The sequence below is a fragment of the Geotrypetes seraphini genome, chromosome 2 (assembly GCF_902459505.1).
Source record: "Geotrypetes seraphini chromosome 2, aGeoSer1.1, whole genome shotgun sequence".
Classification (NCBI taxonomy): domain Eukaryota; kingdom Metazoa; phylum Chordata; class Amphibia; order Gymnophiona; family Dermophiidae; genus Geotrypetes; species Geotrypetes seraphini.
The window spans coordinates 461,760,525-461,787,460 of record NC_047085.1 but is presented as its reverse complement, the minus strand read 5'-3'; the positions used below and the strand labels follow the sequence as shown (position 1 = coordinate 461,787,460).

The window sequence follows — 26,936 nt, the reverse complement described above, 5'->3', positions numbered from 1 at the left end:
CCCCCGACGTCCGATTCACCCCGCAGGACCGCTCGCACCCCCACCCCGAAGGACCGCTTGCACTCGCATTCGCACCCGCACCCCGAAGGACCACTCGCACCCCCACAGCTTCCCCCCCCCCCATCATGGAGAAGCTGCCTACCGTTGTCCTGCTGCTTCCTCTGCCGGCAGTCCTGCCCCTTCTCTGAGCCCTGCGTCTGCGCTGCTTCTCTGACATCAGAGAAAGGGCGGGACCGCCGGAAGAGGAAGCAGCGCAGTCGGGGCGGCCAGAGGAGAGTCGGGGCGGGCGAAAGGAGAGTCGGGGCGGCCAGAGGAGAGTCGGGGCGGGCGAAAGGAGAGTCGGGCGGCGACGGGAGAGTCGGGGCGGCATGCGCGGTATACGGGTGTGCTCGGTGTATAAAAATTTCTTTACATAAATTACAGTTTCCCGCGCGCTATACCATGGGTGCGCGGTATATGAGTGAAAATACGGTAGATGCTTTTCAGATCGGCACAAATGAAGAAAAAAAATGAGGTTCAAAAACCGATACAAAACTTTATTCTTTTATTTGAAAAAAATCTGTAGAACAATTATGAATTTGGTCAACCAGCTTTAAAATCATTCTTGGTCCTAAAAGTGTCTTCTTCCATTGATGACTAGTGAACCTCCATCATTTATGAAGACTGGATGTTGTTTTATGAATTCCTGATATGAACAAAAAGAATACTATGAACTTAAAGCAGCGCAGCAAGGCTTGCTAGGCAAGTTGGGCCAGGCTTATTCCATGGCTCCAAGTTCTTTTCTCACATTTGTTCATCAACGCTGCATAAGCACAAAAAAAGGCATGATGGTCACCAAGCTGGAAATGATCTCAGGTTGGTCCTCTCGGATGATTCTAATGTGGTAATGCAGTGGTCAGACCCAGAAAGATGCCAAGGTGCATAGAAAAAAGCAAAACCAGACAAGAAAAGGAGGTGGTACACTTCTCCCTCCGTATTCGCGGTTTCAGCAATTGCGGTTTCAATTATTCAGGTTTTTTAGCTTGCTAGCTCCTCCCCCCCCCCAAATGACATCAGCTTGCATAGAGAAAACACCGATGCTGAGTGTTTACAGGGAAAATCGCTTTCTTCACCGTGTTTTGCCTCTCCTTCAGGAACAGGCCAGGTCTCCTACCATGTTATTCACAGTTTCACCATATTCACGATGGTTTTTAATAGAAAACAGCGAACAACATATGAAAAAGTTATTTGCGGTTTTTCTGTATTCGTGGGTCTGTTAATCCCCTAACACAGCGAATACGGAGGGAGAAGTGTACTACCTTTGTACAGGTCACTAAAAGGGATGGGCAACCAGAAGAGTTTTGTATCACTTCCCGCATCATCCAAGGATGCTTGTTTTATTCATTAGGTCATTCTTTCATCGCGCATGCTCATATGAAAGAGGATGCACTTTCTCCAATAGTAAGTATTATGCGTGCACATGCAATGGGTGCCCTCTTTGCATAAGTGCACGCTTTCTCAAAAGTGTGCACACCATTTCAGAAAAAGTATTAATTTACCCAAGAAAAGACAAAAACCATGGTCAGAAGATCTCTAATTGGGTAGAGTGACATATAAGGCATAAGGCAGAGGTACTTTCAGTCTCGGGTTTGTTTTTTTTGTTTTATTATTTTGTATCCTCCTGCTGTTTTGTTTCATTTTGTTTTAGTGTTTCTTAATATAAAACAGAAGTGTACATCTCTAGTTCCCAGGGTAACACTTAAAACTCAGGTGACCATAAAGACCTTAAGATCCAAATCTGCTGTTATTCTGTTTTTATGTTAAAGGGCTGAGCAATGGGAGTAGAGAAGGAAAAATTGTTCTTACCTGTTAATTTTCTTTCCTTTAGATGCAGCAGATGAATCCAGAGACCAATGGGATAGCACACATCTACCAGCAAGCAGAGATAGAGAAACTGATTAACCGGTAGTCCTATTGGCTGGCACTCCTCCTGTATCTTCAGTATAGCTCCTTGCCCAAGCATCCGTAACCATCAATAGGCATAGCATGTAAAAAAAACTTCTTTCCCATAACAAATCTCAAAAGGCAATAATACAGAATACAACCATCAATAATAACAAACTTCGAAAGTTGCAAAAGAAAAACTGACAGACAACATCCAGAAAGGGTGGGGCTCTGGATTCATCTGCTGCATCTAAAGGAAAGAAAATTAACAGGTAAGAACATAATTTTTCCTTCCTTAGCAACAGCAGCAGATGAATCCAGAGACCAATGGGAAGTAGCAAAGCAATCCTCAATCTGGGAGGGAAGTAAACGCCGCCTCCGTAACAACCGAAGCACTAAACGCATCTACTGCATACGCCCCCACATCCAACCGGTAATGCTGAGATAAAGCACTCTCAGAAGACCAAGTAGCCGTGAGACAAAACTCCTCCAAGGAAGAAACCTCTGGATCGAGTCCAAGAAGTAGCCATCGCTCTGGCGGAATGGTCATTAAGTTATTCCGCCAACCACTTCCCTGCCATCAAGCAAGTGTAAAGAATGTCCTCCTGGACCCATCGAGCGATGGAGGCTTTGGACGCCACCATACGTTTGATGCATCCCTTGAAGAATACAAAAAGGTGATCTAAACAACTAAAAGTCGTTAGAAACCTAGCTCGCGGAGAACGCTACGCACTTTCAAAAAATGCAGTGAATAAAAGCACGTCTTCCCATTTCTCCTCCCAGGAAGAAGGAAGGAAAAGTGAGAGTCATAAAATAAAGGAACCTCCTTAGAAAGAAATTGTGGTACCGTCCGAATTGACACCCCAGATTTTGTAAATCAGAAATAGGAATCCCCGCCAAACAAGGCCTGCAACTCAGAAAACCGCCGAGCTGAATCCATGACCACAAGAAACCCCGTGTTCAACGGCACAGCTCTTTAGAGCCTCAAAAGACAAGGATGAAATGAAGCCTTCGGTAAATTGTGAAGAAGTACCTTAAGACTGTACTCCGGACAGGGCTTTCTAAGAGGTGTACGAATATACCATACTCCGTTTAGGAACTGAACTACATGAAGCTGAGAAGTAAGGGAAGAGCAATATACCTAGAATGGCACTTGAAGCTGAAGGGAATTGAACGCTAAGCCCTTGGCAATACACTTGTGCCAAAAAAGAACTCTGGAAGGGTGCAAATGTTGAGAAGTACCCAAGAAAGGAAAAACCTCCAAAAGGAAGCAGAAGCCACAGGTGAAGACGTCCCTATCGCCTGCATAAGAGAAGAAACAACCTGCTTCGCATAACCCTTACACGTCAGCCATGACTTTTCTAAAGCTAGGTTGTAATACCAAAGTAGTACGAATATCCATGTTGATCGGACCCTAGGTGAGCAAATCCGGAGATACCAGGAAATTTAACAGTCCGGCTGTCGAAAGGCTCATCAGATCCGCATAGCAAGGATGGTGCAGCCAATCCAGAGATTCTACAAATACTGTGCCCTGAATGCAAGCTTGAGATGGCAAATCCAAGCCATCATCAGCCAGGGGAAAACACTGAAAAAAGAGAAACCAGAGGCGAGAAAGAAGCCACGCTGCTACCCCCTCTGACTCCCATTCCCTGTGCCCGCCGAAGAAGCTAGGAAGCTTAGAATTTCGAGACGAGGCCATGAGATCTAGTACCAGGAGATCTCACTTCCATAAAAAGAGCTGGAATGCCTGAGCCAAAATTCTCAATATCCAGAATGTAGAAGATTTCACTATTACTAACATTTACACTTTCTAGAGCGTACACAGCGCTGTACACTGTAACATACAATAAATGGGCCATGCTCAGATTTCGCAGAGAGAAAATCTATCCAAACTCTTTTCCTGACCCATAAAATGATCTGCCAACAGAAGAGGAAGATGAGGGTCCACCCATTGAAGTAGAACCACAACTTTACCCGCCAACTGAGTACATCACCTACTGCCCAGGCTGTAGAGAAATACCCCATCATAATACTGACTGTAAAGACCTTCAGAGTCATTCCGGAAGAATGGTCTGAAGCTCCAGAAACGGTAGCCCGACCATGCTCCAGAGCAGAAGAATGAACAAGTACTGTCGCCTCTTAAAACCAGACTCCTGGAGCTGAGGATGGAAGGCACCGAGCCCCCCAACCCGACAGCCCGGGATGTTTGGTGACCATGAGCTAGTCTAGCAAAGACTGAGGCATGCCTCTGAAAATAGAAATCTCACTGAGCCACCAAATCATACAGAGCGATGCTTGAGGAGCCTACCAAATAATTGGAGCCCTGAGATACCGAGAACCACCGGAACAAAAGCGACTGCTGTAGCGTTATAACGGGAAAGCAAGCCGAAGTTCCCAGTGGAGTCAGCAACATGGATCCTAGAACCTATACAGAATCCCATACTCTTGGTCATGGTGACCAAAGAAGAATGCAAATCTGAGACTGTGACCCATTGCCCTAGTCTCTGGGAAGAAACACATTTCTCTCCTATATGAATAAAAACATCTCCCCAATATACCTATAAATAGTACAGGAGAAAAGAGCGCTGTGCAAATTTGAAGATTCACGTCCAAAGAACTGAGGAAAAGAAACCACCCTTTTTGTGTCAGTCAAATGGCCCACTGGAAGACGTCCGAATCAAGCAGTCAGTCAAGAAGAAAGTAGGTGAATCGCCTGGTAGCGCCAAAACGGTACCACTGCCCACATTTTCTAAAATGTTCGTGAAGCCTTGGGTAGGCGAAATGGCATGTGTCAAAACCGAAAGCGCTGCTCAAAGAGAGGCAAGCAAACCTAGTGCCGATTCGGAGTCCATAGGGAAAATGTAAATATTCTCCCATTTTTTCTGCAGAAATGTGTAACCCTGAGAAATTAATTCAGCAGAATGGGATCCAGCCAGCCCAATGCCCCCGTCTTGGGCATCATGCAGTAAGTGGAACAACATCCCTTAGTTCCCGAAGAACTACAAGAACTGCCTTGAGGACCAGTAACACTGAAAAGGGAAACACAAAACATAGAGACTCCAAGAACGAACTGGAAACCTGAGGAGGATACAAAGTTGCAAACATCCTGAAAAATGTTCACAGCCCCCTGACCTGACATTATAGCATCTTCCCCTCATGAGAAAGCCTGAAGAGTCATTGGAAGAAGTCAAGATCCCCTCAGAATGAAGTGCAGAAGGTCAGAGAATGGCAGGATGAGAACTGTAGGATCTGTAAGAAGAAAGAAACTCTCCTAGGAAAAATCAAGTTTCGCAATGTAAAGAGGAGTATTCTGGAACCATGAAAACAGTACTAACTCCATGCAACGTGAGCGAAATACATATGTCCTTTATGTACGTACGTACTAGACGCAATCAAGATGCTGCATCTACCGCCCCGTGGAAAACAACAGCATTCTAACAGGTATCAGACAAAGCTCACACCGCTAATGAGAGCTTTAGGGATGAGGCTAACAGCCACATAGCTCGTGCTCCTCCGTGGGTATAGGTAACTGGCTCCTGGTTAGAAGGAGCTGTACAGCCCTTCCTGTCTGGTCGGGGGGGGGGGGGGGTCCGTCTAGCATATGCCATGAGAAAATGGCGACAGAAGAAACCAGCGTGATAAGCATGGAAATCTGAAGTCCAGGCCCCCTCAGAAATAGAGAATGAGAATCCTGGCCGCAGGAAGATGCGAAGTGTCATTATGCCCATAGAGACAGCCTGAACTTAGAAACTGTTTGTACTACCTTTAGGCATATATATCCTATGCCACTACTAGACACATGCAGCGCAGCACAGAGGCCCAAATAAGAAGGACAGTTACCAACAGACAAAGGCTCAATCTGCAGGAACCCCAAGAGAGACAATGAGATACCCGTGTGAAATACAGGGCACTATCTTACTGCTTATCTCACTGTGCCGTGATTTGCTGTATGTCGATCCAGTCCGGAGACAAACCGAGACTGGGTGACCTAGCACAGGTCAGAGTCTGTCTGGTAATCCCCTTGAGTGCTAACCCCAGAGTACGATTAAACTAGCAGCTTCCTTCAAGTGAATACAGCAGAAACACAGACATATAAATCTGCCCAAGCTTGTCCCAAAGCTGGTGAAACACGAACAACTTCTCTGAACCGGAAAGGAGAAAAGCCGCAGCATTCCCTGACCAAAGTCAGCTGGAAATAAACTACCGGAATGCTGCAGCTCTCCCGCCATCCCCTGAAACCCAAGCATGCGCCTGATTCTCGCCGACACGTGGCCGCTGCATCAACACTTCTAGAAACATAGTCAGATTCAAGCCCCACAAAATTTACCCTGCTGCGGCCTGCATAGACTCGGGTAATAACTAAAAGAACAGTGTGGTGCTTCCTACAGCGCCGGAAAAAACATGTCCCATCTCATGCACGCTGCCATAAACCGGCACCTGCACAATCAGCTGCACATGGCCGCGACAAACACCGATGAAAGAGAGCCTCGGAATAAACAGGGCTACTACTGCTGCACTGAAACTCAACGAGGAGAAAAGTGCGAGCATGAAATCGCACTGCTACTGCTGCGCTGTAACCAACAAGGAAACCAAGCGCGTGCATGCAAAGGGTGGGAAAGTCCCAGCTCCCTCAACGGATTTCTAGTCATAAAACTTAGCCTCAATAAAATATCCATTCCTTAAACATACGTTGACCGAACCCACAGTACTAAGACTCTCAAACAGAACCCAAAGTTCAAAAAACAGTATAAAACACATACATACTCACAAGCTTGTTGTTAGGGCCGGTTGAAGTCAGTAAGAGCTGGTTGTGCAGCACTAACAGGGCAGAATGTAGCAACTGTGGTTTTCATTTATTTATTTATTTATTTTTTAAACAGAGAAGGGAAAGAAGAAAAAAAATTTGAGACCCAGTCAGACCCTCTAGCAATGGAGGGAGGGTGAGGCAGAGACCTGGGGGGACCCAGGTGTAACCCCTAAAGCCAGCACCGTTCAGCCAGACACCCCTGTCTCACTGAAGAGAAACCTCAACAGGAGAAAATAATTTTCCAGTCACAACCAGAATTCAGGAGCTAGTTGAATAGTGACCTGCTGGGAGATAGAGCATACTGAAGATAGAGAAGGAGTGCCAGCCAATAGGACTACCTGTTAATCAGTTTCTCTATCTCCGCCTGCTGGTAGATGTGTGCTATCCCATTAGTCTCTGGATTCATCTGCTACTGTTGCTAAGGAAGCACTGTTTCTGTGATAACCAAAATAATGGCAAAGATATTAAAATGGAAAACCACAGCTCTTCAGAAGAAAGCTATTTGAAGTTTAAAATGATCAAATACTTCACTCTCGAGAACTGACATAAAAGCTCCCTACCACATATAATTCTCCTCCCTCTGTCCCCATCCTTCTGCCTTCCCCTTCCTACCACTATTACATAACATCGTATTTCTATACCGCATATTCCAATATTATTTTTAAATGTATATACTGTCTAAAAAGTAAACAGTTTACAAGAATAAAACATATATAAAATGAACATCACAAAATAAAAAATAAATAAAATCTTCACTCTTAATTCTTCTGCTCCAAAATCAACAAAACACATCACAAGAATGCTGTAGCAAACAGCTGAGTTTTCAACTGTTTCTCAAATTGTAACCTATTTGAGCAGTCGTAACTGCCCCAGCAAAAGATTTGACAATTTACCAGCAAAACAGAAAGTCACTGCCCTAAATATAATCTACAATTCCCCTGCACATAAAGGGGAATAGTAACAGCATTTGCTCTGACCTTATCATTTCATTTTGATCAGAGGGCATGCTAGCTGCTGAGAACTAGTCAAGAAGCTTATTAAGCTTGTCCAATAAAAGGTTATCATCTTACATTTCTTTTTATCAATTGATTTTCATTTCTGTACTATGAGAACAACGGAATTCCTTATTAGAAGGCACAGTTGGCTGAACTAATGAACACGCTAGAAGGCTAAAAGGATACAAAAAAATAAAATTGCAGGTCTACAACTAGTAATCTGCAACCTGCCATTAAAATCATCTGCAGTACCTAAAGGCTGGAAAGTGGCCAACGAAACGCTAAATTCTCAAAAGAGTTCCAGAGGTGATCTGAGAAACTACAGACTGCTGAGGCTGATGGCCAGACCAGGCAAAATGACTGAAAATATAGAGAAACATGGTTTAGAGCAGTGGTCTCAAACTCAAACCCTTTGCAGGGCCACATTTTGGATTTGTAGGTACTTGGAGGGTCGCAGAAAAAATAGTTAATGTCTTATTAAAGAAATGACAGCTTTGCATGAGGTAAAAACTCTTTATAGTTTATAAATCTTTCCTTTTGGCAAAGTCTTCATAACAATATTGTTATTTATAGCTAAAGAGACATATCATCAAGAAACTGTTTTATTTTACTTTTGTGATTACGATAAGCATACCGAGGGCCTCAAAATAGTAACTGGCGAGCCGCATGTGGCCCCCGGGCTGCGGGTTTGAGACCACTGGTTTAGAGGGATAGTCAAGGTCTTCCCTCACCAATCTGCTACTTCTGTTGCACGATAGGCACTTGTTAAAAGATAGAAAACAGAGGGTAGGGTTAAATGGACAATTCTCCTAAGAGAGGAAGGTGAATATTGGTGTACTAAAGGAATTTGTGCTAGTATCGATGCTTTAATATACATATAATAACCACTTGCAGGACTATACCGAGTTACATCTGTGCCGTGTGTGATTTGCTCACAGTTGACCCTCTTCCCTGTCCATTTTGCTACCACCAATGAGAGAAGATGGTGGACAGCACTCCTCAGTACATCAGCTCTGAGTGCCCACACCATGCGCACAACCCTAGGCATGGCACTCAGTGCTCGATGCATATTGCAGTTGTGTTTTCTTTCCACCACAGGCTCCTTTTATTAAGGTGCACTAGCGATTTTAGCGCACGCAGGATATTACCGTGTGCTACGCGGCTAGAACTCACACCGGCTCAATGCTGGCATTAAAGTCTAGCGTGCGCCACTCCGCGCATTAATACCCTAACGCACCTTAGTAAAAGGAGCCCTAGGTTTCAAAAGAATTCAAGAAAACCCTTTTGAAATCCCCATCCCCCTGTTGCTAAAACCATCCATTGTACCTGAAGATTGGAGGGTGGCCAATTATGATGATTTTTAAAAAGGACTTAAGGGGGGATTATCTGGGAAATTACAGACTAGTAAGCCTGACTTAACTGCCAGGCAAAATAGTGGAAACAACGATAAAGCATTAAATGGTGAAACACGCAGACACACCTGATTTAATGGGAGAGAGTCAGCATGGGTTCAGCTAAGGGAGGTCTTGCCTCACCAATTTGCTCAACTTCTTTGAAGGGGTGACTAAAGGTGAGCTGGTTAATGTAGTGTATCTAGATTTTCAGAAAGCTTTTGACAAAGTTCCTTGCTCCTGAGAAAATTAAATAGTCATAGGATAGGAGGCTTTGTGGATTAGGAATTGGTTATCGGACAGAAATCGGAGGGTAGGGTTAAATGGCCATTTTTCTCAACGGAGGAAGGTAAATAGAGTGCTACAGGGACGCCACTGCTCTTCAACCTTCACTGGCTTCCAGTGTATTTTAGAGTCCAGTTTAAGTGTGCCTGTGTTGTTTTTTAAAATTCTTGGCATCTTTACTCCTTTAGTTCCTTTATCCACTATCTGTACTTTTCAATCTTTCCATGCGCACGGGAGTAGTACCCCTAGACTGGAAAACAGCTAACGTAATTCCACTCCACAAAAAGGGCTGCAGAACGGAGACAGGAAATTACAGACCGGTGAGTCTTACATCCATAGTGTGCAAACTCATGGAAACACTGATCAAACATGAACTTGACAAAATTCTAGATGAAGAAAATCTACGTGATCCACATCAACATGGATTCACCAGGGGAAGGTCCTGCCAATCTAATCTGATTGACTTCTTTGATTGGGTGACCAGTCATCTGGATGCCGGTGAGTCCCTTGACGTGATATACCTGGACTTCAGCAAAGCTTTTGATAGCGTTCCACACCGCAGGCTGTTGAACAAACTAAAATCGATGGGATTAGGGGATACATTCACAACATGGGTAAGGGATTGGCTAGATGGTAGGCTTCAAAGGGTGATGGTAAATGGTACCCCCTCCAAAACGTCAGCAGTGATGAGTGGAGTACCTCAGGGCTCCGTCTTAGGGCCGATTCTATTCAATTTATTCATAGGAGATTTGACCCAAGGACTTAGAGGAAAAGTATCACTGTTTGCCGACGATGCCAAACTATGCAACATAGTTGGCAAAAGCAGTGTGCCTGACTCTATGACGCAGGACCTAAGACAGCTTGAACAGTGGTCATCAACTTGGCAGCTGGGCTTCAATGCTAAAAAATGTAAAGTAATGCACCTAGGCAAAAAAAATCCACACAGAACTTACACACTAAATGGTGAAACCTTGTCCAGGACCACGGTGGAACGTGATTTAGGAGTGATCATTAGCGACGATATGAAGGCTGCCAATCAAGTAGAGAAGGCATCGTCCAAGGCAAGACAAATGATGGGCTGTATCCGTAGGGGTTTTGTCAGCAGAAAACCTGAAGTCATAATGCCGCTGTACAGATCCATGGTGAGACCTCATCTCGAGTATTGTGTTCAATTCTGGAGACCACACTACCGAAAAGATGTGTTGAGAATTGAGTCGGTTCAGCGAATGGCTACCAGGATGGTTTTGGGGCTCGGGGAACTCACGTATGAAGAAAGGTTAAAAAAACTGCGGATGTACTCACTGGAGGAGCGAAGAGAGAGAGGGGACATGATTGAGACCTTTAAGTATATTACTGGGCGTATAGAGGTGAAAGATGATATCTTCAGTCTTACAGGGCCCTCAGTAACCAGAGGACACTCACTGAAAATCAGGGGAGGGAAATTTCAGGGTGATGCGAGGAAGTACTTCTTCACTGAAAGGGTGGTAGATCATTGGAACGAGCTGCCTCAGAGGGTGATTGAGGCCAGCAGCGTGTTAGATTTCAAGAGAAAATGGGATATTCATGTGGGATCTCTAGGAGAGTAAGAATCGGGGAGTGGGTCATTGGTATGGGCAGACTCGATGGGCTATAGCCCTTTTCTGCCGTCAATTTCTATGTTTCTATGTTTCTATGTTTCTTTATAGATTCTCTTTCGCAAGAGGCGATCAACAACTTAAGCTTCCCTTCCCATCTAGTAAAGCTATCAAAAGAACCAAGATTTTTGGCCTCTCTCTGTCCTTCAACTTTGTTACTTAACTTTGGAATGATCTTCCACTTTTCTTGAGACGTTCTGGTTCTCTTTCTTCTTTTCATAAGGCTTTGAAGACTGTTTTCTTTACTAAACACTTTGGTAATTAAATCTTTTTGAGATCCATTTATTATGCTTCTTTCAGCTTAATCTAACTTTTGGAAATCGAGTCGAGCTCTCTTAGATTGAAGTTTCGGTATACAAAACCAAATATTAGATTTGTACTGGGATCAGTGCTATTTAACACATTTATAAATAATGTGGAAATTGGGATGACAAGTAAGATGATTAAATTTGCAGATGACCTTAAATGCAAAAAACGCATGCAGACTGTGAAAAATTGCAGGTAGACCTTAGGAAATTGGAAGACTGGGCATCCAAATGGCAGATGAAATTTAATGTGAACAAATGCAAAAGTGATGCACATTGGAAAAAATAACCCAAATCATAATTACAACATGCTAGGGTCTACCTTGGAAGTCAGCACCCAAGAAAAAGATCTGGGTGGCATTGTCGACAATAAGCTGAAACCTTCGGTCCAATGTGCGGCAGCGGCCAAAAAAGCAAAGATGCTAGGAATTATTAGAAAAGGAATGGTAAACAAGACTAAGAATGTTATAATGCCTCTATATTACTCCCTCACATTGAGCATCATGTTCAATTCTAGAGGCCATATCTCAAAAAAAGATACAGCAGAATTAGAAAAGATTAAAAGAAGAACGACCAAGATGATAAAGGGGATGGAACTCATCTCGTATGAGACAAGACTAAAGAGGTTTGGGTTCTTCAGACTGGAAGAGAGATGTCTAAGAAGAGATATGATTGAAGTCTACAAAATCCTGAGTGATGTAGAACAGGTACAAGTGGATCGACTTTTTACTCCATCAAAAATTACAAAGTCTAGGGGAACTCAACGTTACAGAGAAATACTTTTAAAACCAATAGAAGGAAATATTTTTTTCACTCAGAGAACAGTTAAGTTCTGGAATATGTTGCCAGAGGACATGGTGACAGCAGTTAACATAGCTGGTTTAAAAAAAAAAGGTTTGGACAAGTTCCTGGAGGAAAAGTCCATAGTCTGCTTTTGAGATAGCTATGGGGGAAGCCACTGCTTGCCCTAGGCTCGGTAGTATGGTATGTTACTACTATTTGGATTTCTGCCAGGTACTTGTGATCTGGATTGGCCACTGTGGAAACGGGATACTGGGCTAGGTGGACCATTGGTCTGACCCAGTATGAAAACTCTATTCTTCATCCTGCACATAAGGAAAACTAATCTCCAAATGCAGCAACCTCCAGCGAAGCAAGTGGGCTCTGACATCCTGGGATCTGGAATTCTGGATCACAAATTCTTTAACTATCGTCATCCCAGCTATATGCACGGCTTTCCTTCTTACTCAATACAAAAAAAAACCATTTCAAAGGCAAGTGAATACTTTACAAATCACATAGAAATGAAAGCTATCTTACCTTCTAGCAATTCCTCAAAGTCATCTACAAAGAATTCGCGTAGTGGAGGTCGCTTGGGCCGCTTTAGGGTATTGACCAGCTGCTGGATCTTGGCAGACACTCTGCTGCTCACTGGCACACCTGCAAAATATGGCATAAGAGGTTAGTGGACAGCTAAGCTTTGCATTGTGCAGTGCAAACAAGGCCATCAATAAGAAACACAATAAGAATCAATAAGAATCAATAAGAAACAAGCAGAAAATTACTGAGCAGCAGAAAATAATTTTGTGGTATAAGCTTCCTAACATACAGAAAGAAAAGAGCTTCTGGTATACAAAGAGTATGTGTATGGCAATCTTCCTCATCTTAAAAGGCTACAACCAACATGGCCTGGATGATTATATTGAATTTAAGGAATCTGGATTTGGGGGAGGAGTAGACACATTAAACCTAATTATAAAGTTACTAGTCTTTAAGCCCGTTACATTAACGGGTGCTAGAATATATTTCTGTCTGTCTTTCTTTCTGTCTTTCTACCTGCCCCTGTCTCTCTTTCTGTCCTTTGTCTATCTGTCTCTCTCCCTGCCCCTATCCCACTTCCCTGTGCAGCAGCATTTCCCTCCCCCCCCAACTTTCCTGTGCAGCAACAGCAGCGGTATTTTGCATGCATTCTAGAGGAGGAAAAGAATCAAAAGTGCATTTCAGGTGATGCCTGGTCAGGATCTGGCGAGCAAAAAGCCCCTTCCCCTTCGCTTGGGTGTCCTGATGGATCGCCGCCAGCAGGTGGCGCTGCCGCCCCTTCCCCAGAGGCGCCCCGCGCCCCTGAGCCCGGGTCCTGTCACTCTGCTCCTCGCCCGCTGGTGATCATGGTGCTGGAGGGGGCCCCCCATCGCCTTCCCCCCACGGGGACCCTGCTCTTGCTCCTGCTTGGGCCCTGCCAGCTGCCTATCTCCCCGGGGCGCTTCGGAAGAGCAGTGGCTGCTGCCGGGGTGCGGCTCGCGCTGCTCAGCACCTCATTCGTGCTCCGGGGGGACGTGTCGCACAACCAAGCGATGGTGCACTGGACCGGCGAGAACAGCAGCATAAGTGCAGTCCCGGCATGCCTGGGAAGCTAAAGATACCTAGGCGCACGCTCGTGCATACTTTAGGCTGTTTTACGGCGAGGCCAGCAGCAGGGGGCAGGTCAAAAGTGCACGCCGACAAAGGCGTGCCAAGACAACTGAGTGCAAGGCGGAAGCCCGCACCGAAGAAAAACAGTGTTTTAAGGGGCTCCGACAGGGGGTGTGGGGGGGACCCCCCCCCCCACTTTACTAAATACAGATTGCGCCCGCGTTGTGGGGGGTTTGGGGGATGTAACCCCCCACATTATACTGAAAACTTCACATTTTCCCTAAAAAACAGGGAAAAAGTTAAGTTTCCAGTATAATGAGGGGGGTTACAACCCCTCAAACCCCCCACAACGCCGGCGCTATTTGTATTCAGTAAATTCCCCATACCCCCCATCGGAGCCCCTTAAAACACTGTTTTTCTTCGGCGCGGGCTTTCGCCTTGCGCTCAGTTGTCTCGGCAAGCAGCAGTGTTCTGGCCTGCCTCTGTGTTCGAAAATCGAATTCGGCATGGAGGCACACCTCACGGAGCCAGGAATCACAAAATTCTATGTGTGCATGCGCGCTTAGAGTTTTATTATTATTGATTATAACAGCAGCACTATAAATAAGCACAAAGAGAAGAACTGGAAAAAAATTAGAGGAACAAGTTATGAAAGATAACACAAGTACCAGTGATGGTTAAAAGTCTAATCCCAGGCATCTCCTTTCTCTCTTATGGTCCCCCCCGCTACTTTCCAAGACCTCAACCCTGGTGCCACAGAAGCACTTGTGGCTCTCCGACACACTGGGCAGTGTGTGAGAGAAGCCAGGGGTAAGGATATAAGCAAATAACAGCACTCTTCAGCATTATTTTAATTTCTTTTTCCGTTCTTCCCTCTGCAAAAGATGTCTAAAGAACACTTATTAGAAATCCTGAGTCTTGCCACTTTGGGACTGATGCAGTCTTTTAAAAAACACTTTTCTCGTTAAAATGACTCTTAAAAAAAATAAATTAAATCACCACAAGTGTGTTTCCTTGATCCATCTCCTGAAATAGTTACATTTCAAAAAATGATAGTATAAAAAAATAAGACACACCAATAAAACAATTATTAAAATGCTACCAGAGAGGTCTACTACACTGCCAAAGTTTGGCACTCCAGCTTTATTGTGCATCGAGTCTGTTCCTCACATCCTACAGCACTTAGAAAGTAAATAAATAAAAATAATTTTTAAAAAAAACTATAAAATTCACTGACATTCCTAAACACGTGCATGTAAATTTTCAAAGAACAGGTGTGCTGCCTCTACTGCCCTTTTTTTATGAGTTGGCCCTTTTTTTATGAGTGACAGTCCCCACAGGAACTCAAATTTCCCCACCCCCGTCCCCATGAGTTTTGTCGCTGTCCCTGTCCCATTCCTGTAATCTCTGCCTTAACAGCACAAGCCTCGAACACTAAGAACTTGCAGGGACGGGACAGAAAAACAAGTTCACACGAACGAAGACAAATTTAATGGTTACTGTGGAGGGGCAGGCTAGCTGGGCCATTTGGCTTTTATCTGCCGTCATGTTCCTATGTTATTCTCTAGGAGGATAAATGTTGTTTTGAGTTTAGGAAATTTTATTCAATTACGTTATCTGTCTCTCTATCTCCTGGGTGCACACTTTTCTATACAATAAGACTGTTTATATACAGAACTGAATTCTGTATAAGATGCTTAAAAACTGGAGCCAATTAAAATTAACACTAAGCGCTATTCTAGAAATGGTGCTCAGAGTTGGGCGCTGTTTAAAGAATAGCATTTGGCGCCGAGATCTGTGCCCCATTTTTGGCATGAAGATTTCTACCAACTAAAACCTAGTATAAATTCTCGTGCCTAAATTAGGCACAATCTCCCTTATTCAGGAAATTCCAGAAATGCCCCAATCCACCCACACCCCTCCCACAGCTGTAATCTCATTTTCAGATCCACATGATCCTGGCGTTTAATGACGTGTGTGCAACTTTAAATTAATGCTAATTAGCACTGATAATTATTAGCACCCAATTATCAGAGCTAATTGGTTAATTTCTTAATTAAATTGTGTATGCACCCATATTTGTGCATGTAGTTTTGAATGCCTTATATTGAGAATTAGAGTGATATTGCTTTTGGTTGGTGTTGATTCTGTTTTTAGCACCATTGCCAAGTCAGAGCAATTTAGTAAATTGCAAAACGCTTCTTACACTGTATTGCCAATTATGAGCACTAGTGAATTTTTTGTGCTTTCTTGTTGATATATAGGTGTGGTCTTCCCATGATTATGGAAAAATGATTCCACATAATGATGAATTTGTTTATAGGCAAATAAACCACCCAACCCCAAGGAATGGAGCATGGGAAGAGCTCCCCAAGATTGCATAGCACCCTCAGCGTCCAATAAATGTTCGAGAAGAAGCAAACCCTCTCCAGACCATCTCGCAAAGATGGGATTATCGTTGCCAGGAAGGAATTGAGGAATACCCCGAATAGACAACTAATCCAAAACCTGAGCAACCCTTTCCTTTTTATTTTAATCGATCAAGTTTTATTTTATTTATCAAATAAGGGAAAATAAACCCCCTCCTGCTAGCTGTTAAACAATTCCTGCCTTTTTTTTTTTTTTTTTTTACTCAAGGAGGGGAGCCAGCCACCCTTAGCAGATTCTGGGCAGTGGGGTGGGAGAACTCACCCATCTGCCTGCTGGAGATAAAGAATACTGGGCAGCCAGAGGGTGCTGAAAAGTTCTTAGCCCAACCAACCAATTTCCTAAATTCTGAGTGTTATTTTGCCACTATAGCTGAAAAGACTGTTATCTTATTTTGTTAAGTGTCAATTTCCAGAAATAAAATTCTCTGTGTTGACACTGATGCAACCATATCCATGTCATTCTCTAATTGGTTGGGCTAAAAACTTTTCAGCACCTCCTCGTATATCACAGCTCAGTGCTCTCAATCTCCACTGGCTGATGTATGGACACAACTCATTCGTCTGGATTTGACAGGGAAAAACCAATTACTAAGGCTAGCTAAGCAAGTGCCCCATACAAGGAGAAATCCCACTAGCAACAGACTTCTGCAGCAAAAGTCTGTCTTCTTGCAGCAAGAGCTGCCCCAGAGCTGATGGGACCCTCTGCAGCACTGAAAGCCTCAAAATCAGGATAAAAAATCTGAAAATAACAAAAGATGATTGTAAAGCAGATCAAAAAGATACCTTTAGTCTTGCTTGCAGAAGGAAAAGACTAAGGAGTTGGGGCACAGCCCACTAAGGAAGGAGGTGGAGTTGAAAAAAGAAAATGATTGGTGCCTTCTGCAGGGTCTCGAGATTAATGGAGGATAAAACTCAGTTGTTCAAGATTCATATGCCTTTTGCACTAGAAGAATTATTTTAAAAAAAGTAACACCCAACACAGACACCCAACACAGGAACCCAACACAGGAACCCAACACAGAAAATTGTTCAAAGCACATTTTCCTAGACGAGAAGTGGATAGTATAATTGTCAATATATTCAGATGTATTATATTTGAATTTTGTTTATGTTGGATTGTAATGTTTTATTTCATTAAGTATGTTCTATTGTAATCCACCCAGATAGAAATGATTTCTTAATAAATCCCTTCCATGTCTTGTATATAAAATTTCTGTACATAAACCTGTTTTCCCTTTTGAGCAACGAAAAGCTACACCTTACCATTTCTTAAACATAGGTAACATTTTGCAAAATTAGTTTAACAAATTACAGAGTGATGGGTTACTAGAAAAGATCAAACATGCACCTTAAATTCATGGACAGCACAGGGTCCAGTTCAAAACGTCCTCAAACCTGCACCGCTAGCCAGCTAAGCCCTTCTAGAAATACAAGGTATCAAGAACACATGACTTTTTCTGACCACACCCCTCCCTTTCTCCAGCTGTTCGCAAAACTCTGCTCTACTGTAGTTCTAAAGCTTTATTTACACATTTTATTCCCTGCTAGCTTGGTTTTGAGGATATCCATAATGAATGTACACAAGAAAGGTTTCAGGCCTGTATGCAATTGGCACGGTGTAAGCACTTTTGCTGCGGACATCCTGAAAACCACATTTGCTAGGGAGCATTCCAGGTCTGGCTTGAGAAACATAAGCCTAGATACAAATCTTCACTTACAAGAGGGAGGTTTGAGGATTTAGCAGGCATAGACAAATTTTCATGAGGCCAGCAATGTAAGACAGCATTTACCTGTAAAAAGCTTCTATCAAATAGGCCAAAATGGGGAGAATTATGCTACAAAAACCCTCTGTGTAGGAAAATAGGGAAGGGGTAAAACGCGGACCTCACGGACCTCGAAGATCTAAAACCGCATGTCCTTAAAAATCTGAGGTCCGTGCCACTTGTAGTTAGTTTCTGGCTCTGACAGACCTCGATGACAATTTAGCACTGACGGATCCTAATACTTTTCCCTCCCTATGCTGAGACGGATCCATCAGCGCTAAATTGTCATCGAGGTCTGTCAGAGCCAGAAACTAACTACAAGTGACATGGACCTCAGAATTTTAAGGACGTGCGGTTTTAGATCCGCGAGGTCCGTCAGGTCCGCGTTTTACCCCTTCCCAGGAAAATACTTCTCTAACAATCTATCACAGAGTTTATATTACAAAACACAATCATCAAATATATTTTTAAAAAATTTTGTTTTTTTATGAAGTGCTCATGGTTGGATCACTGGTTCACGCAACGTCAGCTCTGTCCTCCTTTAAGTTGTATGACGGAGCTCAAGATGTCTCTCGAGTGCTGAGCTAAGTGGCTGTATTTATTAGAGATTCGCTATTTTTTTGTAGCGTCAATGCTTGTGGATGGATCTCAGTGTTATATTAATTAAGTGGCATTCCGTTTTAGAGGTCTGCTTCTTTTGTTTCAATACAGCGCTTGCCAATTGCCAATTGTTTTTGAATCAGCACTTTGCTGCATATGAATGAAGTGCTTTCGTTTACACATGTGCTGTTTTAGCTGGGCGACTTTTGTGTTTGACTTTTTTTTTTATAATCTATGCAGGCTTAATAAGCGTTAAGTTTTTGAGAGTTCATTAAGAAATATTTAGCACTTTTTTTTTATACACAAGTCACTTATAAGGAAAGAAAAAAGAATGAAAATAAATTATTAAAGGTTTTCTTAGGATCGATGATAGATACCATCATCCAAATATTACCTTTTGACACTTATGTGTCATAGCTATGGATATCTGAGATCCTTTGCTTCCTTTTAAAAAAAAAAAAAGAAAACCTTGAGCATGCATTGTTCATTGAGTTTTGTAATATACACTCTGATAAATTGTTAGAGACCTGTAAAAAGCTTGCCATGTAGCTTTTCTCTCAGTGTAGCATTGATTTCCACAAGCGGTTTTAATTATTTATCAGGTTCTGTCTATTGTGCATCAGACCCTATATCATAGTGCCCCAAAGTGGTCTCAGGACATGTTGAAACAGTACTGACGATCAGAGAGTTAAGGTTAGAAAATGCAATGAGACTCACCATTGACAGAGTAAACACTATATCACATGGGCATACTGTCAATGTTTTCCGCCATGGGGGTCGAGCTTTGGAATGGTTTGAGCGGGCAAAAGTGTTTGTGCAAGCCCAGGGATGCTTTTAAAAAAACATGTTGAAGACATATTTGTATGTGTCAGCTTTTCTGTGAAGCTGGAGAGTTCAATGCATTAGGTTCTGGAAGAGTCGCTTGCTTGATGTATGTTTTATATTTTGTATGTTGATTGTACACTGCTTTGGTTCAATTAGTTAATATGGTACTTATGATATCTACAGTATTCTATAACATAGGCGTAAAAAAAAAAGGGATTTAGCAACTCTTACAAATGGGTAGAGGAGACCTCTTCTCCCAACAGGATCGTGGAGAGAGAGAGAGACAGACAGACAGACAAAGGGAAGAAGGATGAGGGTGACTGATGAAAAGAAAGGATTTTTATGAAGAAAGAATGACTTAAATGACTTGATGAAGCGTAATCTGTTTATTCAAAATACAGTACTCCCCCGAAATTTGCGGGGGTTCCATTCCAGGAACCCCCATGAATTTAAAAAAACCGCAAATACGTTTTTCAGGCAGGGAAGACAGGAGAGGGCAGCCGGAGCGCCAGTGAGTGAAGGAAATCACTCGCTGTATGCTCTGACCGCCTCTTCCTGTACTAAAGTTGGGCTTCACCAATCAGGAGTTACTTTGACATGCAGCTCCTGATTAGTAAGGCCCGACTTTAGTACAGGAAGAGGCAGTCAGAGCATGCAGCGAGTGATTTCCTTCCCTCACCGGCGCTCCGGCTGCCCTCTCCTGCCTCCACGCATGGTCATTCGTGGCCGGAAAATACTGCGAATGACTGGGACCGCGAACTGCCGACCGTGAATTTGCGGGGAAGCACTGTATACTCGTCAAGAAAAGGAGATCTGAGCACCCTCCAAAGGGAGGTAAATTCTAAAGGACTTTGAAGGGGAAAAACATGAGCGGAGGAAATGGAGTGCAAAGAAACACAAAGACAGACTCAGCAGCAAAGGAGAATAAAAGAGGAGATACATTTGGTGTTAAAAGCAAAAGTAGACAGGAAGCTAGTGAAAGAATTAATCTGGAGGCAGAGAGAGAGGAGCACATGTAGACATGCAGCAGCTCGTGATTACTGCTGCTTCTTTCTAAAAAAAAAAAAAAAAGGACTGCAAAGTGACAAGGAGGAACACAGAGACCAAGAAAAATAAGGCTGTAACAGTCAAGGCAAAAAGTAGCGCTTTGGCTGAGAAAGGGATAGATGTTGGTCCTCTTATTTAAATATACAACAGTGCACATTTCATAAGGGATATAAATGCTAGGAAAAGAAATGAAGGCGAGGGGACAGACAAATATGTCTCCAAAATAATGGCGGGGGGGGGGGGGAGATAGCTTCAGATAAGTATTGTGTTTTTTGATATTTTTTGTATGGTTTTTTTTATTTTGTTGTGCGATTCGGGGGGTTCGGCTGGCAGGGTTTGTGTGGGGGTCGTTCAGGTTGTTTGTGTTGAGTTTGATTTACTCACTTTGATTGGTTGATTTGTTTGATTTCAGCACACTCAGGGTGCTCAGTGATGGTGTGTGGGTGGAGGCTTACCGCCTTGACCCAGAAGTGAAGTGTCAGAGCTGTGCTCCTATCACTGAGGGTTCACACTGAGAGCACTCTATAATATAATGTAATATATATAATTATATATTATATATTATATTTATTTCATTCTGGTTTGTAAGTTGTGAGCCAATTTTGGCGTTCTGAGCGTCCCTCACACAAACCTTGATGTGACTAGGTTGCCTCTTTGTTTTTTCTAGTATAGTAATTTTAAGCAATTCAACATACTTTTTTTTCTAACTTTTTCCATCCATCTAATCTAACCAATTTCTGTTTTTATTCCATAGTTTTTAATCGTTATGTTTCATTTTTTAACGAACTGTAAACCGAGTCGAGCTCCTTAGATTCGGTATATAAAATGAAGATTAGATTAGACATTGACCATTATCTTTCACATCTGGGACTTATGTGAACGACAAAGGCTGTGCCTGTACGGTATGCTATCTTGACTGACATGAACCTGTGAAAAAAACAAAAAACAGAGTGCAGAGGTCTTAAACCAACAAAGGGATATAATAATTACAGCTCAAGCATACCATCTCCGGTCTCCATGAGCTCTGCATTGCCGTATTTGGGTGCCACTCGGGCCGTGGATCCCTGTGGCCTTTCGATTTGAATGGATTGTTCTGAGGTGTACGTGGTAACATCTGGAGGGGCAGAGTGATTTTCTGTGGAAAACAGATCAACATGTTTAGCTACAACATGAAATAAGACCTTAAACCAATCTCTTCCATAAGAATATACCTTGAAAAAAAAAAAAAAGACTTTTCTCTAACATTATTACTGTGAATAGGAGGCAGTGATTTTGGAAACAGTATTTCTACTTTATTTAAAGCCACGGTTCGTTTGGGTTTTTTGGTACAACAATGGAAACTTGGACGCTTACATCATTGCGGGCGTGGAATTCCTGCAGCCAACACCCCTGCATTTCCATACATGGAGGAACCTCAATGAAGATGACTCGCCAAAATTACATAGGGAACAGTCAGCTCCTTTCGCTTGCCCCAGCAGTTCCTCTCAATGCTATCACCCTGCAGTGACATCCCCATAGGGTCATAAATGGAGCAGCATTTCCGTCCTGGCAGTGACATCACTGCACTTCCATAAGGAGCATAAACCCCTGGCAATGATGTTCTTTCAGGTTCAGGTGTAGTCTCCCCCCCCCCCCCCACAGCAATGTACTTTGTTCCATGTGGAGCAGCCACCCCCAGCAACACTGCTGCAGTCCTACATGTTGAATCCCCCTCCCTTTGTCACAGCGACACCACTAGGGGCTCCTTTTACGAAGCTGCGTCAGTGGTTTAACGCGCGTAATAGTGCACGCTAAACCGCCGGATACGCTAGGCGCTACCGCCTCCTCTTGAGCAGGCGGTAGTTTTTCAGCTAGCGCGGGAGATAGCACGTGATGAAAAGTCATGTGCGTTAAACCCACTAATGCGCCTTCGTAAAAGGAGCCCTAAGTCTCCTATAAAAAAAACCCAAACACTTTTATAAAAATGGGGTAGGACCAATATTATTTGAAAACAGACACCATAAACGCCTCCTCTCTTCAGTACAACATGAAAAGCAGCATTTAATGGCATAGTGAAAACTAATTCATATATACAGTACAATCAGAACGTGAATTATACCAAGATCAGTTGTTTAGGGATGCCTATACTTCAACTTGTTATTATAAAAACAAAATTACATCAAGGATTAGTTCCTCATTTTCCTAAAAACAGATAGAAATAAATAGTTACAATGCTACACACAATCATCCTGACCTTAATATTCACAATTTTGTACATACCGGTACATTTACTTGTGCACTCGGTTTACATTTCAAGTGTTAACATGCCTTAAAAATTCTTATTATGTGCAAAAATGATTTTATGCATGTTTACCTGTGAAATAACACGCAATTAAAATATGCATTTTTTTAAATTAAAATAAACTGAAAAAGCCAGAAAATCAGAGAAAGTTCTAAGAATCTGAAAATTAACTTTTTTTTTGCCTGTGCACATCCTTATTATTTAGAATACTATCAAGAGTACAATCAGCTGTTCAGCAGATAACGCAATAAACAGGACTCATTTCTGCCGACCATGTGTCTAATCCATCATGGAGTTTCTTCTTTTTCTATAACCACAGAGTAAGAGAACTCCTAATCTGATCTTTGAAAGCTGATTAAATCTGAAAATGATCTAATTTTGATCTGAATCTGCAATTAATCCAATTTTCCTCAAATTATTTTACAGGGCACAATTTCAGCTTTACCAAAGGAAGGCAGTTTAGAAATCTCCAAGCTTCATTGTATGATGAAACATAACATCATTTAAAAAAATTCAAACCATATTTTGTTAGCTCAAAATAGACATATATTTCCGCCGCCTTTACCTCCATCATTCTGAAGTTTGAGTACAGTGAATTGTAGAAGTTCTAACAGTTTCACTTTCTGCCGTCTAAAAAACTACATTCAGAAATACTTTCAGGTTTCATTGATCTATATCACGCCCTCTACACTTTCAGTGCATAAGAACAATTATAGAAATATTTAAAAAGTAGTTAAGAATAAGAAAACCAAGAAATCTTGAATGCATGTCTTCACACCCTTTGTTATAGCACACTAAAATTAGCCTCATTTCTAAAAAATGTCTTAACAAGACATATAATAAATTAAATAGAACCTGCTCGTCTCTAATCACAGTAACTGAACTGATTCAAATACTTTTCTGCATGAAGAATCAAACTGTCTCTACTGTATGAAGTGAATCTGAAGCAAAGACATGCTGAACAGGAAGCTGCCAAAAGAACTGAAGGATAAAGTTACTTGAAAGTGCAGACAAGGAGATAGGACATAAAATAAATTCAATATGTGAATATCCTTGAGAATAATACCAACCACAAAATGCAACAGAGAAAATATGCTATAAAGTGCAAAAAATAGCTCCCTGGAAAAATGTATCTCCAATGCATACATACATACATATACAGTACATATATATATTTTTTTTAATGAAACGAGAGAAATTATCAGTGTGTTAACAACACTTTTTAAAGAGAACTGATGAGCTGTAACTATCCCTAGGGATATTATCTGATAGAGACACTATGAGATCAATCGCTATAAAACAGAACTAGTTCAGCCCCTCCAAGACACTGTCTCGATCAGGTCATCCTGCCTAAGTAGCCATGGACTAAGGAAACTTTTGAAAATTTCAGTGTGAGACCTAAGATCAATTTTTTAAAATTACAGAGGTCTCTGACCGAGACCCTAGGAATGATCCTAAGCACAAAGCAAAAATGGAACAGCTCAGCAAAAAGAAAGTGAATGTTCTCGAATGACCCTGAGCATAGGCCTCAACATTTCAAAATGGCTGGCATTGCCAAAAACACAAATTACCCCACCATTTATTTATTTTAAAAAATTTTTTAGACCGCCAAAAGTCTCAGCAGTTTCCAAAGTAACATACATAAAAGCATGAAAATGCACATATACTGAAATACAGTAATCCAAAATTGTCATACATATAGCTAATGACATAAGAAAAATGCCCTTAACAATACTTTCAAGAAGTACTCAATTATAGCAATGGGAAAGCAAAACAATTTCAAAGGAATTGTATCATAAATAAGCATCAACAAATAGCTTAGTTTTAAGAAGTTTAAAAAAAAAATAGAATCCTCTACACATAATCTTATTTGACCGGATAAGTTATTCCATAAGGACATACCAGCAATCGTAAACATTTTCATTTTTGTAGACACATATCTTATATTCATAGCTGATTGACATACTAACTTCATACTACTAACTTATCGCAAGGCTTTAGCGGGTCTGTACATCTCCCAGAGACTCTGAAACCAATATGGTACCGTTCGATGCAAAGTTTGGTGCACCAAAGATAATACTTTAAAATGAATTCTCTGTTCGATCGGTAACCAGTGTAGACTTTTTAATATAGGGGTATTATGGACAAAATGCAGCATCTTGCTCAATACCAAGGGTGCTGAACGCCCACTGACACCCCTAGAGCTGGCTCCTATGCCTCAAACAAAGCCAAGAAAATCCACAGCGAGATTTGATAGACTACAGTTCACATCCAGCCAACTTGAAAAAGTTTTTAGCTGTTCTGCCAAGTAGCAGAGGGAAATAGAACGTTAGACATGAAGTTTGACCTCTCCAGTGCTTTTGAATTGGTTGATCATAATGTTCTAATGCAGTTGTTAGATTATATAGGAATTATAGGGGAGGTGGCATGCTGGTTTAAGTGATTCCTTGTTCAAACTTATAAGGTTAAAATTCATTCCCCTACATGTGGGGGGTCCCTCAAGGAGGGAAAAACAACCTCAGAGGTCCAGAGGTGAACAGCTATAACAGCATATGTCACAACACCTCATATATGTGGACTCAATATCTTTCATAGGCACAAAAAAAATCTCCATATAGCTAATCTAACTCAGCATGTAATGCAGCATTTATCTTGGGCCACAAGATAAGTGCTGATTTATTATTTATATTCATTCTTTGCATCACATGCTGAGTTAGTTATATGGAAATTTTTTTTGTGCCTATGAAAGATATTGAGTCCACATATGAGGTGTTATAACATATGCTGTTATAGTTGTTCACCTCTCTTTTGTTGGGTTTTGCTTTGCAAGTCTGATCTCTTGTTGTTGTGTTTGAGACATAGTACGGCAAACGTAGTATGGTGAAGTAGGACAAAGATGGGAAACGATAAGACAATGTGTGCAAGAGCATTGTGTGAGAAATCATGGTATGGTCCTCTCTCTCTCACTGAGGTTAGAATAAGAGGAGTTTTTATTGCCTTCCTGAAAGTTCATTAGACCTTCTAGTGACCTAATTTGAGTAGGTAGTTTGTTCCAGAGACGCAGTAAGTAGTGAGAGTAAAATCTTTTTTGGGAGTTCTCCAGGTGGAGGGTATGCTTAATCGCTTTTATCCTGGCGAGTGAAGCGGTCGATTCAGGGCATAGGGTGGAAATTTGGAGGCCATTAGGCTGGTACCATAACGTGGAAGAGTTTGTAGGCCGTTATTAGGTCTTTGAATATGCATCGTTTGCCAATCGACAGCCAGTGGGGCAGTGCACAATGCCGGGGCGACCGGGTCTTGTGTGTGGGGATTCTTCAGGAGTCGGATGGTGACATTTTGTATTCATTGTAGTCAACAGAGGTTTTTTGCAATGAGCCCATTTAGGAGCATGTTGCAGTAGAGTAGTCAGAAGAAGTCCAGTTCTGAGAAGTATCGTAGCTGCCAGAAGTATTAGAATGAGGTAGACACTACTTGGGAGATATGGTCAGAGAGAGAATTTATATAAAGCTTTTTCTGAATGTAAGCCTGTTTTTTGTTTTGGTTTTTAATTTATAATTTTTCAATCATTACATTAACATAATGAACAAAGAAAAAGACAATTCATTTATCATTTTACAGTTAATAATACATCAATTCATAATTTTTCAAGCCGACATTATCGGGGAGAAATACTTCATTTCTAATAATATTAAATTAGGAAAAATTTGAATGGACTCAAAGTCCAAATAATTATGGACCAGGGTCCCTTCATTAATTAATTAATAACATAGAAACATAGAAACATAGAAGATGACGGCAGAAAAGGGCCACAGCCCATCAAGTCTGCCCACCTCAACAACCCTACCCCTTTGAATTTACCCCCCTAGAGATCCCACATGTGTATCCCATTTCCTTTTAAAATCCTTCACGCTGCTGGCCTGAATCACCTGAGGTGGAAGTTCATTCCAACGATCGACCACCCTTTCGGTGAAGAAGAACTTCCTGGTGTCGCCATGAAATTTCCCGCCCCTGATTTTCAGCGGATGGCCTCTTGTAGCAGAGGGGCCTTTAAAAAGGAAGATATCATCTTCCACCTCAATACGGCCGGTGATATATTTAAACGTCTCTATCATGTCTCCTCTCTCTCTACGTTCTTCAAGTGAATATAGCTGCAATTTATTCAGCCTTTCTTCATACGGGAGGTCTTTGAGTCCCGAGACCATTTTGGTGGCCATTCTTTGAACTGACTCAACTCTCAGCACA

At 42.1% G+C, this 26,936-nt stretch overlaps 1 protein-coding gene across 5 annotated transcripts in view; it reads right to left on the bottom strand.

Moving 5' to 3' along the window:
- Positions 1-26,936, bottom strand: part of DIP2C (disco interacting protein 2 homolog C) — an 800,316-nt gene that overhangs the window by 299,361 nt on the left and 474,019 nt on the right. For all 5 annotated transcript variants that reach the window (XR_004538170.1, XR_004538171.1, XM_033931571.1 and 2 more), the window contains exons 6-7: positions 21,417-21,548; positions 12,661-12,780 (exon numbers count right to left, since the gene is read on the bottom strand). Coding sequence is in view for 3 of the 5 variants with exons in the window: in XM_033931571.1 (XP_033787462.1) it covers positions 12,661-12,780; positions 21,417-21,548 (252 nt within the window). In the remaining 2 variants the exon portion in view is untranslated. The remainder of the gene's footprint in view (positions 1-12,660; positions 12,781-21,416; positions 21,549-26,936) is intronic.